Genomic DNA, 14,679 nt, shown 5'->3' on the forward strand with positions numbered 1-14,679 from the left:
ATTTTTCATCTTTGATTCCCAATCTTTTAATTTCGTTATTCCTTTTTCCTTGAATTCACTTTCCAACTCCTTTTTGAGATTTATGGGGAAATTATTTGTAATCAGCACCGGTGTTAATGGGGATATCGAGGGTATTAATTTTTCTTCATATTTAGACCATATTCCCAATATGTGTTTTAGAAAAGGGTTCTCTATTTTGTTATACCATTTCTTGTCTAGATTCCTAGTTTTCCCTATAAAGAAAATATATTCTAGTTTCATGTCTATGTCTTCACTCTCTTCTTCTAACCATTCTAAATCCTTTTGACCAACAATCCCTTCAACAACATATCTTAACTGGTTTGCTATATAGTATAGTTTTAAGTTTGGTATCCCCAGACCTCCCTTCTTTTGTAGTTTATACCATTTTGCTTTGTTAATTCTAACTCTTTTGTTCTCGTTGCAGAAGGTGTTTATCATATTCTGCCACTTTGAAATTTCTCCAGCTGAGATTTTAATAGGTAGCATCCTAAACAAAAAGTTTATTTTAGGTAAAATTTTCATCTTTATTAGAGCTATTCTACCGAACCATGACAATTTAAGCTTGGCAAATTTAGCCAGAGTATCCTTCACATTTTTCCTTAATTTAATTAGATTCTCCTCTTCTAGTTTATCAATTTCTTTAGAAATATTAATTCCTAGATACTTTATTGAGTTCTTTATTTTTAATCTGCCCAATCTCCCTTCTCTTAATTTTTCTTCCTCTTCTTTAGTGTGGTTAAATAATAAGATTTCCGATTTATCCCAATTAACTTTAAGGCCTGTAATTTCTCCAAACTCTGTTAAATATGCTTCTATTCTTTTTATCTGTTCTAATGGCTTTCTGAAGGTTAGTAGTGTATCATCTGCAAATAAACATATCTTGTATCTTCCCTCCTTCCCTATCCCCTTTATATGTTTATCCTCTCGTATCATATTTGCTAGCAATTCTATGACTATTGCGAATAGGGTAGGAGAGAGGGGGCATCCTTGTCTTGTTCCTCGAGACAATCTTATTTTCCCAGTAAGGCCATCATTTACTTGTATAGTTGCATAGTTGGTTGAATATAGTCTCTCAATCAGTCCTCTAAATCTCTCTCCTAAACCAAATTTTTCTAATATTTTTTTTAATGCCGGCCATGAGACACAATCAAATGCTTTAAATATGTCTAGGGCCAATATCCCTGCTTTAATATTCTTTTTCTTAATTGTATGAATCATATTTAGTACTCTTCCCACTGGGTTTGACATTTGTCTACCAGGAATGAATCCACATTGATCTTTATTAATATAATTATATATAAAGCTATTTAATCTTTTTGCCATTATTGCCGTCAATATTTTAGCATCTTGATTTATAAGGGCAATAGGTCTATATGAACCAGGATCTTTAGGATCTTTATTTGTTTTTAGAATTAATATGATCCTTGATTCCTGCCATGATGAAGGGATCTGTTCTCCTTCCATTATCCTATTATATAGTTCTTTTAATTTTGGAACTAAAATTGATTTAAATTTTTTATAATATTCTGGTCCTAGCCCATCCATTCCAGGAGTCTTCCCTCCTTTCAATTTATCTATAGTGTCTCCTATCTCTTTTTCTGATACTGATTGTTCCATACTCATTTTATCTATCTCCTGTAATTTTATTTTCCAGTATTTATCTATAACCCCCTCTATTTTGTTGTTGGGGTTATCCACTGCTGTATATAATTTTTGATAAAATTCTTGGAAGACAGCTAGCTTTTCTTTCATTGATATGATTTCCCTACCCCACTTATCTTTTATAGTTCCAATTGTGTTCTTATTCTTCTTATCTTGTGCTGCTTTAGCTAGCATCCTAGAGTTCCGATTGCTATATTCAAAATATTCCCTTTTCGTGTATATCAAATCTCTCTGTACTTTTTCCAAGTCATGTTTATCCAATTCTTTCCTTTTGGCCATTGCTTTAAGATAACTTTGTTTATCTTTTTCCCTTATGTATCTCTTTTCTAGTTCTTGAATTTCTAATTCTAAATTCCTTCTCTCTGCTTCTTGCTCCCTTCTTAGGTTGCATGCTTCTTTTATGCACAGGCCCCTTGATACTGCTTTCATCGCATCCCACACAGTTGCATAAGGGCATTGGTTGTTATCATTAATTTCCCAAATATCTCCTAATTCTTTGGTTATTTGTACACTGTATGAACAACACCGCTGAGTGTTTCTACATTGCAAATTTAATGCAGTTTGACACCCCTTTCATTTTATTTGCTCAATGCAGTAGAATCCATTGCACTAATCTCTCAAATGTGTTCTAGAGGACTTACTTCCAAGTAGAAATATATTAAGAGTGTAGTTTAAGGGACATCTGTTGACACTGCATATAGATAGATGGAGGGCTAGCCATATTCAAGCTGCCTTTTTGCCATGTGTCCTATGTAAACCCCGCAGGTCAGACAGTTTATTCAAAGTTGAGAAACAATGGTCTGATCTTGCCAAATGGAAAAATGCTTGTGAGCAAGTTGGACGTGTTTGTTTAAGTCAGTCCTCTGCTCCATGCCATTGTGAATCCCCCTCTGGCAGTATTAACTTTGCTGCTTGTTGTCAGAGGATCCGCAAGTGAAAAAGGCATTTTCAGAAGCATAGCTCTAGATGTGCATTACAGGACAGGGGCAATTGTAATTTCACTTATTTTGGGCCTGGGCTTTGTGTGTCCTTTTTGCTCAATTTACTTTATACTGATTATTAACTCTCTCCCAAGAAACTTGAAGGTCACCTTTAAACCAAACAAAGCAGTCAAGTTGCATGAAGCACTGAGTCAAATGTGCCTTGCAGCTTGATCTGCAACATGTTTACTAACAGCAACGTTCCTGTATGTAACATGCGATCCTATTAATGTTTTACTTAGTTGGATGTCTCTTTGGGGTTTTCTTCTTCCTGGGTTTTGTAATATTTCTGTAGTGTAGGTGCTTACAACTGCATGTCTCAAAATGTGGCCAATAAAAGGGTAAAATTACTTATATATAAATAGTTAGCCACTCAGTTAGCTCTAGCAAACTTCTTATGATCTGGCCAGAGGGGAATAATTTATGTTGCATGTCTCGCAAAGGATCCTGGCACTCAAAAGTGGAAAACAGCCTGCTATACTACCAGTTGCTTCTTTGCAATTTAAGCAGGCGTGCATTTTGCTAACTTAGGTGTTTTGTTCAGCTGAGCCCTATGCAGATGGAGGGAAATGTCATTTCATTTGTTGCAAGTGGCTTGCTTTCAAATAATGCTTAGATCCTTGATGAGGTGGATAGAAAAGAGAGAGTAAATCGAAAAGACTACAGTCTTAGTTGCACCAAAGATATATAATAATCATTACTCTAATTTAAGCCACATTGGTTTCAATTAACTCAGAACCAATCCGGTTCAATTAAACTTAGCAGTCAAGTAAACTTTGACTTGACCCGATGAACAAGAGACTTCTATAGGTGCACCTATACTGTAGAATTAATTTAGTTTAACTGCTATGGCACAATACTATGGTATTCTAGGATTCTGCAGTTTGGAGAGGCACCAGCACTTTGGCACAGAAAGACTTTGTAAGACTACAGTTCACATGATTCTAAGGCACTGAGCCATGGCAGTTACTGGTTTCAAATTGCATTGATTCTACAGTGTAGAAGATGCACCCAAAGTCACCTAAATAGTAACAGCCCTGCTTAGGTTTTGCAAATTCAGGGCCATGGGAACTTGCATTGAGACCCCTTCTAGGGCCCTTCTACACCACCATATAAAATCCACATTATCTACTTGGAACTGGATTATATGGCAGTGTAGATTCATATAATCCAGTTTAAAGCAGATAATGTGAATCATCTGCTTTGATAATCTAGATTATATGACAGTGTAAAAGAGGCTAATGTATTGATTGTCTACTTGAAAGTTATGTAAATAATCTGCAGTCATAATTTTTATTAATTTATGAAGCTGCCCAATCCTTTACACTTCCCTTCGTGACTTTATTCTATAACCCTTCCGAGTCTTTCCCCCCCCCTGCATAGTGGTATAGTGTCATCTGCATATCTTAAATTGTTGATATTCCTTCAGTGTTCACTCCTCTTTCCTCCTGTTTTAGGTAGGATATATTCAGCATAAAAGTGATAAAAGGCGGTTTTACCTGACCTTTCTGGCAACTGGAAACCACTCTGGGCCCTCTACATTGTAGAATTAATCCAGTTTGACACCGTTCAGTGCCATGGGTTCATGGGTTTTGTAGCTTTACAAGGTCTTTCACCTTCTCTGCCAATGAATGCTGATGCCTCACCAAACTACAACTTCCACGCTTCCTTAGCGTTCAGCTATGGCAGTTAAAATGGTGTCAAACTAGATTAATTCTACAATATAGATGCACTCTCTGTTTGTCCACATTCTGTCCACATGGACAGAATGAGAATAGAGCAGGACAATAAAATGTTGCAGCCTTAAGAGAGATGTATAATTTTGGGGGAAAAAATCACATTCATAGGTTTGCTATCATCTATCTTTCTATCTATCTATCTATCTATCTATCTATCTATCTATCTATCTACCTATCTATCCATCCACATAATATATATGTGTGTATGTGGCTAGGGTGTCCACTTACAGAGACAAGCTCCTGCCTCCACAAACAGCTATAGCTCCCACTGCTCAGGAGACACAAATGGCCCTCCCTCCAGTGACATTGAAGGTTATAGAGAGCACCATGAACATGCCCAAGAGCCAGGCATGTAGCCGGGGGGGGGGGGGGGGGGGGCTCGGGGGGCTTCAGCCCCCCCCCCCCCCCGAAATTTTCATGGTGGTTCGCGAAAAGGCCTTATTGGTGCATTATTTAAACTGTTATGTTTATTCATATCATGATCTGATCACCATACTCAATATATCCCATATGCATGGGGATATTGGGGTAATGATACAAAAGGTTTGCTAGGCTAGACCCTCTTTCACTCAGACTCAGCCCCCCCCCGAAAATCAGCCCCCCCCCAAAACCCCCCCTGAAAAAAAATCAGCCCCCCCCCCCCCCCGAAATGAAATCCTGGCTACGGGCCTACCACGAGCCCTGTCAGTGTCTTCCACAAACACAAGCCTGCCCACCACCCAAGTGAAAGCTTTCATATGGGTACATTTTCACCCTAGAGTTTCTGTTTTTCCTCCACCACAGGCATCCCAGTATTTCTGACTCTTTCCATTAGTGTGGAATTTGCATGACCCCACCCACTGCCTCTCCCTTAACCCTTTCCTATTCTTTTCTCTAGCACACAGAAGCAGAGGAATTGATCAGAGAGGTTTGGGGAGAATTCACTATTATTTATAGAAGCTGTAGGTACTGGGATGTATAGTTCACCTGCACCCTAAGAGCACTCTGAACTCCAGCAACTATGGACCTGGAACTAACTTGGCACATAGAACCCCCATGACCAACAAAACATACTGGACTTGGAGCAATTTATAGGAGTTGTAGTTCACCTACATCCAGAGCGCACTATGAACCTAAATAGCGATGGATCTGGACCAAACTTGGCATGCATACCTGATATGTCAAAATTTGAATACTGGTGGGTTTTGAGGGGAATTAGCCTTGACATTTTGGAGTTGTAGGTACTGGGATGTATAGTACACCTGCTATCAACAAACACTTCAAACTCCATTAAAGATGTAATTAAACCAAGCTTGGCACACAGAGCCCCCATGACCAGCAAAAAATACTGGAGGTATTTGGGAGAAATTTACCTTGATTTGGGGGAGTTGTAGTTCGCCTACATCGAGAGAGCACTGTAAACCCAAACATCGATTGATCTGGACCAAACTAGGCACACAGACCTGATATGCGGAAATATGATTATTGGAGGGGTTTGGGGGAGTTGGCATTCCTTTCTGGAAGTTGTAGATCACCCACAACCAGAGAAACTGTGACTTCCACTAATGAGGGACCTCGACCAAACTTGGTGCTCAAAGCCCCATGACTAACACAACCTACTGGAGGGGTTTTAGGGGACTGACTCACCATAGTAGGAGTTGTAGTTTACCCTACAGCCAGAGAGCGAATTGAACCCCATCAATGATGCATCTAGACCAGTGGTTCTCAACCTGTGGGTCCCCAGATGTTTTGGCCTTCAACTCCCAGAAATCCTAACAGCTGGTAAACTGGCTGGGATTTCTGGGAGTTGTAGGCCACCAACCCCCCTCCCCCCCCCAAAAAAAACAACACCTGGGGACCCATAGGATGAGAACCACTGTCCTAGAAGAAACTTGCCCAACATAACAAACTTTTAAGTACTGATGGAGCTTTTGGGGTTAACCTGGCATAATGTGAGTTGTAGTTTACCCACTACCTTATGTATTTTGTACAATTAAAAAATAGTCTTTTCAAATAACCCGGACAATGCCAGCTACCAAGCTACTAATATTTAAAACACAGGCTGATTTTCCTCTGCAGTTTTTAGAAATGCATTATCCAACATATCTTTGCAAGTATGTGTGTATGTGTACGTGCGTGTGTATATACAGTAGAGTCTCACTTATTCAACATAAACAGACCAGCAGAACATTGGATAAGCAAAAATGTTGGATAATAAGGAGGGATTAAGGGAAATCCTATTAAATGTCAAATTACGTTATGATTTTACAAATTAAGCGCCAAAACATCATGTTTTACAACCAATCCACAGAAAAAGCAGTTCAATATATGGTAATGTTATGTAGTAATTACTGTATTTAGGAATTTAGCACCAAAACATCGCAATGTATTGAAACAGCTGTGGATCCGGATGGGAAGCAGAATACGTTGGATAATACAGAACGTTGGATGAACAAAGGTTGGATAAGCAAGAATCTCTGTGTGTGTGTATACACACAAAAAGGGAAGGAGGGAGAATTTAAAAAGAAGAAAAAAGTATATCTCATGGAACACCAATTAAGTGAAAGTTTGTATCTCATCAGGTAACACTGAGAGTGCCATTTTGGGCAGCTTTATTTGTCAAACAGATCTAGAATCCCAATTAATTTGGGAGAAGGGGTTTGACACAGAAAATTGAAGAGTGAAGTTTAGTGTGATGCTGAGGAATGTCATATATGACTATGTATAAATGAATGGATGAGTATAGTGAGAGGCACAAAAAAGATGACTTTCATATATGAATATGTAAAGTGAATGAATTGATTAGTATAGTGAGGGGCACAAAAATATGAGTTTCATATATAAATATGTATGTATGCATAAATGACTGGATGGATGAGTATAGTGAGGGGCACAAAAAAGGATGACTCCCATGGTGGAAATGGGAAGATCTCAACTGTTGCTGCCACTTGCTTGAAATATCACATCTTCTCCTTTAAGGATCCCTCTTCATCCTAAACACCCCAAATGCAGTATGATAAATAAATTAATTGATTCAGTATGGGATGAAGAAGGATCCTTAAAGAGGACGAGAGGATAAAATGTTTAGAAGCTGGGAGGGAAAGGAGGAGGAGGAGAGAGAGAGAGAGGACATGGCCGAGGGCAGAGAAAGGCAAAGGGCGAAAGTGGTTGAAGCCCCACTGCTCTCACTCAGCTCATTCTTCGCCTCTAAAGGGAACGTCTACAAACTATCAGGAAATTTGTGCGGCAGAAGGGTGGCGCGCGTGACGTCACAGGCGAGGATTGTCAAGGCGGCGGAGGGAGGGGAGGGGGAGAGAAAGAGCGCGCTTTCGTCACAAAGGGGGAATTTCCCCCCTCTCCCTTGGAGGGAGTGCTCGGTGGGAGGGGTAGTCCAGGGCGAGGCAGGGAGCCGGGAGGAGAGGAGGGAGCCCGGAGCGCCGAATGGAACTCTGGGAGGCGTGACGTCTGCCCTACAAGCCCCGCCCCCTCGGCACAAGCTATATAAAGGGCGCCGCTCACCGCTTCGGTCTTTTTCGCTACGGGTTTGCCGCTGCTTCGGAGGTGAGTCTCTGCCACGTGTGTTGCGGGAAGGGGAGGAGGCCTGGGCCTAGGCCGGGCGGGGCCCACGTGTTTCCATCGGGGACAATGGCGTTCGACGCCTGAAAGGGAGGGGACTTGTGGGGGGAGGGGATGGGACACGCGTGTCAGCGCGTACACACGTTACGTGTATGTGAGAGGGGTCGGGAGGGAATGGGGGCTTGTGAGAGGGATTGGGAAGGAATGGGGGCTTGGGGAAAGCTTTTTCGGGAACGCGTGTCTTGCTTTTCCGTGTCGAGCTTGGCAAACACGTGTCTCAATTTCGGATTGAAATGCTGTCGTTTTGAGGATAGCGCGACGCTTTGTTTCTGCTCCTCATCTCGTCAATCCCCACTCCCCTTTTGTGTGGTTGTATTGGCTGGCCTTCGTTGTAATTGCGTTCCTGACGCCCTCGTTGTTGCATATTCAACTCAGCGTTCTTTTCTATTACTCTGTGTGTGTAATCACTACACAGAGTAATTGGGGCGCCTTTCCATGGGGAGCCACTGATGCCGCACTCCCTCTCGCCCTGCCTCTCTCTCGTTCTCTGGGAAGAAGCCTTTTGCCTTCTCTCGCTTCGCTGTGGGGAAAAAATGGCGGCGGCTGTCGCTGCCACAAAATGGAGGGCGCGCGGGCGGGGCGCGTGCCGGCCGGAGGGAGAAGGAGGGAGGGAGGAAGCGAGCGCGAGCCGGGCCCTTGAGTGCGCATGCGCGGCTTCGCACACAAAGGGAGTCTCGAGCCGCCCTCGCTCAGTTTTTCCTCTTTCTCTGCCTCAACCCCTTATTAACTGGGCCTTTTTAAACTCTTGCGGCCACGACGACACGCGAAAGACTTCGGTGAGGAAGAGTGGGGGGAGCTTGGGTTTCCGCCCCGCTGACGCAACGCCCCTCCTCCTCCTCACTGCCGCCACCTTGGAGCGGTGGGTGGAGTTGAGCAACTCGAGGCAGGCTTCGGGCCTAGCTCAGGCCTACACCTCAAACAGCATCTGCCTGCGCGCTTTCCTCTAACGCAATGGTTCTCAACCTGTGGGTCCCCAGGTATTTTGGCCTACAACTCCCAGAAATCTTAACAGCTAGTAAACTGGCTGGGATTTCTGGGAGTTGTAGGCCAAAATACCTGGGGACCCACAGGTTGAGAACCACTGCAGTAGATAAATATTTTGCCTTTTTGCGTATTGTTAATTAGCAGGCTCTGATCTCTTTTAATTTTAATTTTAAATGATTTTTTATTTATCCCCCCAAAAAACAAAAGGTTTTTTATCTGAAGCGGGCGAGAACCACCTTATTCATCTGCCAAAATGGGAAAGGAAAAGACCCACATCAACATTGTGGTCATCGGGCATGTCGACTCTGGCAAGTCCACCACCACTGGTCACCTGATCTACAAATGTGGTGGGATCGACAAGAGGACCATTGAGAAGTTTGAGAAGGAAGCTGCTGAGGTGGGTATGGCACCCCTGGTGTAATTTCCAGTCTAACATCAAAACAAGGGATTTTTGATCAATTATAATTTTTCTTTTAATTTTTCTGATATTAAATTTATTAAATGTTGGTGCTTTATGTAAAAAAATTAAATGGAATAAAAAAGGATGAGAATGTAAGGCTACATTGATGTGAACCTGTGTAGTTTAAGAGGACTGTTCCCTAGGTTTCAAGGGAAAATTAGTCTAGGGCCCCACCTACCCTTGCCAGTTCCCTTCAAACTGTGGTCCCTTCTACACTGCCATATAATCCATTTCAAAGCAGCTGCCCTGAGTCTGTAATGGGGTGGTGGTGATGCAATAAATCATTATTAAAGCAGATAATGGATTTTATATAGCAGTGTAGTAGGGGCTTGTGGTAGCCAGGCAAGAAACGCTCAGAAAAGTACACAAAAGGAAGCCCTTTATACACATCACTGGTTTGTGGTAATCGCCAGGCCCCAGGCTGATTTCTGTAATCAAAATGGCATTAAATGGTCATTGTAGATGGGGCCTCTCAGATCTTACATTATAGCTACACTATTTAATCTCTACTACAATGCAACCAGTATACTTGATTTCCCAAGTCTCTTCTGCTTGTATTTAAGGAGTTCATTTATTGTGGTAAATTGTAAATGGTAAACATCTAAAATGTGTAATTTTAAAAATGCACCACGAGATGTTTTGTGTATCTATGTCAGTCTTGTAGTCCTCCAGGTGCCAGAATTCTGGACTAAGGGACAACCTGACTAGGGCTTCTGGTAGTTGGGGTCCTAAAAACCTGCCGGGCTACATAAATATAATAATCTTCTGGCTTTAGTTTAGAATGGGATGCTTAGCAGAATTCACAAGTTAAATGGACATAGAAAATATATGGAGGAGCCAGTGAATGTGCCATGTATCTTGTCAGTTATTTGGCTGTTACATCTGTAAGCTTTGAAGTAGCTGTTAAGTAATTAAACAGTTCAGCACTGTATTAAGTGTCACTGGGTTAAGTAAGCAAAACAGATTTGGAATCTCACACTGCCTCTGCCAAACTGTGCTAAATATAGTAATGTGTGTATTACATTTCAGTGTGTTTGATGCTTGACGTCTTGAGCAAGTTCTTTCTGGCAACAGTTAACTTCTCTGTAAGATGTGTTAATCTAATTGCCTTTTTCTTGTTCAATAAACAGATGGGCAAAGGCTCCTTCAAGTATGCCTGGGTGTTGGACAAACTGAAAGCGGAACGTGAACGTGGTATCACTATTGACATTTCACTCTGGAAGTTTGAAACAAGCAAATACTATGTCACTATCATTGATGCCCCTGGACACAGAGACTTCATCAAGAACATGATTACTGGAACCTCCCAGGTAAGCAGATTATGGTGTTTTGGGAATCTAGAGTAAGATTTACCTGTGTTGAGAAAATACATTCAATTTATTACTGTCTTTTCTCTACAGGCCGACTGTGCTGTCCTTATTGTTGCTGCTGGTGTTGGTGAATTTGAAGCAGGTATCTCTAAGAATGGGCAGACTCGTGAGCATGCCCTTCTGGCCTATACTCTGGGTGTGAAACAGCTTATTGTTGGTGTCAACAAGATGGATTCTACTGAGCCACCTTACAGCCAGAAGAGATATGAGGAAATTGTCAAAGAAGTCAGCACATACATCAAGAAAATTGGCTACAACCCCGATACAGTTGCTTTCGTGCCCATTTCTGGCTGGAACGGGGACAACATGTTGGAGCCCAGCTCTAATGTAAGTGATTACTGATTAAGATTTGACAAACCAATTTTGTTACACTTGAGATTTATAAAAGTAATAATGAAGATTTTTTACTTTGCTTAACTGATGTGATATAATGGTAATATAACAGATTAAGACTGAATGAAGACTTAAAATCTGATCTACAGATTGGATTTTCAGCATGTACTTGTCAGAAATTGTGATTCTGTGCTCCTGGAAGAAAAAAATGCACATAGTACATTGTTTCTTTGCAGATGCCCTGGTTCAAGGGGTGGAAAGTGACCCGTAAGGATGGCAGTGCCAGTGGAACTACGCTGTTGGAGGCCTTGGATTCTATCTTGCCACCAACCCGTCCCACTGACAAACCCCTGCGTCTGCCACTTCAGGATGTCTACAAAATTGGTGGTATGTATCACAACAAACTTACATTGAGTCTTTATGAAGAAAGATCTTCATTGTGCACATGGTTTCTACATTTCCTGGTTTCCTGCTTACAAGATTTAAAAGTTTTTCATCTTAAGTCCTTAATGGCCTGTCTGAAACTTTATGACAGTTCTTTCCCCTCTCTGCCTAATTCTGATTCTGCTGTTGCCTTACTTTATTAGGGATTGGAACTGTGCCCGTTGGTCGTGTGGAAACTGGTATCCTGAAGCCAGGTATGGTGGTCACCTTTGCGCCAGTCAACGTGACTACTGAAGTGAAGTCCGTGGAAATGCATCACGAGGCTCTGAGCGAAGCTCTTCCTGGTGACAACGTTGGCTTCAACGTGAAGAATGTGTCTGTTAAAGATGTCCGTCGTGGAAATGTCGCAGGTGACAGCAAAAACGATCCCCCGATGGAAGCTGCTGGGTTCACAGCACAGGTAATTTGATGAAGGTGCTGTGTGTAGAAGGTTCTTTAAGTGATGTGTGCACACCCTAAATAGTAAGAATGCCGCTTAATGGTCTTTAACCATTCTGCAGGTTATCATCCTGAACCACCCAGGCCAGATCAGCGCTGGCTATGCCCCTGTGCTCGATTGCCACACTGCCCATATTGCCTGCAAATTTGCTGAGCTGAAGGAGAAAATTGACCGTCGTTCTGGTAAGAAACTGGAAGATGGCCCCAAATTCCTCAAATCCGGAGATGCTGCCATTGTTGACATGATTCCAGGCAAGCCTATGTGCGTTGAGAGCTTCTCCGACTATCCTCCTCTGGGTAAGTAGTTCTCTTGCTGAGATGGATTTCATGTACTATGTTTGAAAATTGAGATAGCCCAGATAGTTGTTAAAATGTGGCTTATACACATAGCCATCCTTATTTTGCTGCATTTCCCTGTTGGAGGTTAGGAGAAATTGTCCTGGCCGGGCATTTGTATAACAAGATTACTTACTGTCCTGTGATGTCTTTCCTCGGAAAGGGCTAGCAGAATTAATAAATGCAAAGATGTTCTTGGGAGGGCAGAGACTAGGAAAGGAGAGGCCTGGTCCATTTTATCTTATGATGCACAATGGAGGACCACCTTATAGCAACACCAGAGGCTCTCCGAAGTGGCCAGCTACTGGTCAAAGGACATTTAGTATAATGCCAGATTTTTAAACTTTGTGGTGTTAAATACATGACAATTGTACCCTTGGCACACTTTTTAAAAAAGGTTTGGGTAATGCTTTATTTTGAAATAATTCACACTCATGAGCATATTCAGGACTCTATTAATTACAGACCTACATCCAATATGACCCATGGTAACAGTTAAAAGACAGAAATAAACACATGTTCACTTTTCACTCAATAAATAAAATTGATGAATGGCACATATACTAAAATGGTTTACAATCCTAAATATTTAAATGTCTTCTATTGGTTGTTAGGGCTGTCCCTTTTGGCATCCAGTGTTGAAATAATCACATGTTCACTGACAAAGCTGGTTGGCCTCCCTTGTAAATGGCAGCACTAAATAGGAAGATTATCAAAGTTTGCTTGTACAGAAAGAGAAGAAATAGGGTGGCTTTTAAAATCTTTTGGAAGTACTCTTCACTGTTTTTGTTTACCTCCAGGTCGTTTTGCTGTACGTGATATGAGGCAAACCGTTGCTGTTGGTGTCATCAAGGCAGTTGACAAGAAAGCGGCTGGTGCTGGCAAGGTCACAAAATCTGCCCAGAAGGCGCAGAAGGCTAAATGAAACTTCTGTCCCGCTGCCACCTCCATCTTAATCAGTGGTGGAAATATGGTCTCAGAACTGTTTGTCTCAATTGGCCATTTAAGTTTAATAGTCAAGGACTGGTTAATGATAACAATGCATCGTAAAAGCTTCAGAAGGAAAGGAATGTTTGTGGACCATTTGTTTCGTGGCAGTTTAAGTTATTAGTTTTTAAAATCAGTAAACTTTTTTAAATGGAAACAACTTGACCAAAATCTGTCACAAATTTTGAGACCATTAAAACAAAAGTTTAATGCAAAGTCTGTGTGTTCTTTGGGCCAAATAGTTTGAGATTAATAAATTCTGTGTATGCAAAAGCTGTGGGGGAGATACATTATTCATGTTAGTGTGCTGATGTTTCCAAAGGTATTACAGCATAGAAGTTATTAATGACAAAAATCGAGCTGACGGAATTGTTCAGTGGTCAAGAAGACAGCTTGGTCTAATACAAAATAGCACATCATATGCTTAAACAGTGACTACTGAAATACAGATTTAAAGAAGAAAACCCTTTAGTTAACCACTTTTCAAGCTACTAGTTTATGTACTTTTGAAGGTTTTACTCTTTCACTAACGTATTGTTTTTAGTCTGGTTTATCACAATTTGCAGGTGTTTTGCTTTTCATAGGGTATGGCATAAAGTAGTAGTGCTTCACTTCTTTGGATTAACAATTAGGGGATCACACAGGTTTCCTGAATAATGTATTGCTGCTAATGGAGGTTATGGAAGTTGAGCTATTCTTGGGATTCAGTGTTTTATCTTCAGGCAGGCTTGTTAAAAATATAAAATAACTTCTCCAGAATAGATCATATGTGTACTAGCAGGAGAACAGCATGTTCCCCACCCTTCATAATCCCTTATATAAAAGTGCATTATATTGATAACATAACATGGGCAACACTGGCAACATTCAGACTGCCAAGTGCTGTGCCAAAAGATACTTCCCTAAGTGTCTTACAAGATAAATGGGATCACATTTCAGACCTTACTTAAAAGCAGGGATGCTGTAGGAGTAAGTTTAAATTGTGTTTACTGTGAGTTTGATGTAAATGAATGTCAATGTTAACAAGCACTGTGTGTATACTCACACATTTTACAATCATGATTTGAACCACAAAACATGCCATGGAAAGCTTCAGGTTTCAAACTTTGTATTAGGGTCTGTCTTGTTTTTGGCAGTTTGAGATACTATTTCTTCTCAAATGCTGAAACAAAATCAGTGTTATTGTCACTATTGAACACTTGGAAAAACAATTCAAGACAGGGAAGTTAAACATTCCTCACTAATGAAATAAGAGACTAAAAGGATCTGGGCTGTATTCTTAAAGGATGCATTTTTGGTGAAAAATTTGA

General features: G+C 41.1%; 1 protein-coding gene across 1 annotated transcript; it reads left to right on the plus strand.

Moving 5' to 3' along the window:
• The first annotated feature begins 7,839 nt into the window (after window positions 1–7,839).
• On the plus strand, window positions 7,840–13,585 carry EEF1A1 (eukaryotic translation elongation factor 1 alpha 1). The gene is made up of 8 exons (XM_060752914.2): window positions 7,840–7,942; window positions 9,209–9,398; window positions 10,592–10,771; window positions 10,862–11,158; window positions 11,401–11,551; window positions 11,752–12,008; window positions 12,109–12,343; window positions 13,183–13,585. The coding sequence occupies exons 2-8, from the start codon at window positions 9,255–9,257 to the stop codon at window positions 13,305–13,307; spliced, it is 1,389 nt and encodes a 462-aa protein (XP_060608897.1). The 5' UTR covers window positions 7,840–7,942; window positions 9,209–9,254; the 3' UTR covers window positions 13,308–13,585.
• Window positions 13,586–14,679: the final 1,094 nt, after the last annotated feature.

Source organism: Anolis sagrei, chromosome 1 (assembly GCF_037176765.1).
Source record: "Anolis sagrei isolate rAnoSag1 chromosome 1, rAnoSag1.mat, whole genome shotgun sequence".
Taxonomy (NCBI): domain Eukaryota; kingdom Metazoa; phylum Chordata; class Lepidosauria; order Squamata; family Dactyloidae; genus Anolis; species Anolis sagrei.

What these genes read in the sequence shown, in the direction of transcription:
- EEF1A1 (XM_060752914.2), top strand. Translation starts at nt 9,255, where the DNA reads ATGGGAAAGGAAAAGACCCACATCAACATTGTGGTCATCGGGCATGTC. An exon ending in TGATTACTGGAACCTCCCAG is followed by an intron (nt 10,772 to 10,861) that starts GTAAGCAGATTA and finishes TTTTCTCTACAG; the next exon opens with GCCGACTGTGCTGTCCTTAT. An exon ending in GGATGTCTACAAAATTGGTG is followed by an intron (nt 11,552 to 11,751) that starts GTATGTATCACA and finishes TTACTTTATTAG; the next exon opens with GGATTGGAACTGTGCCCGTT.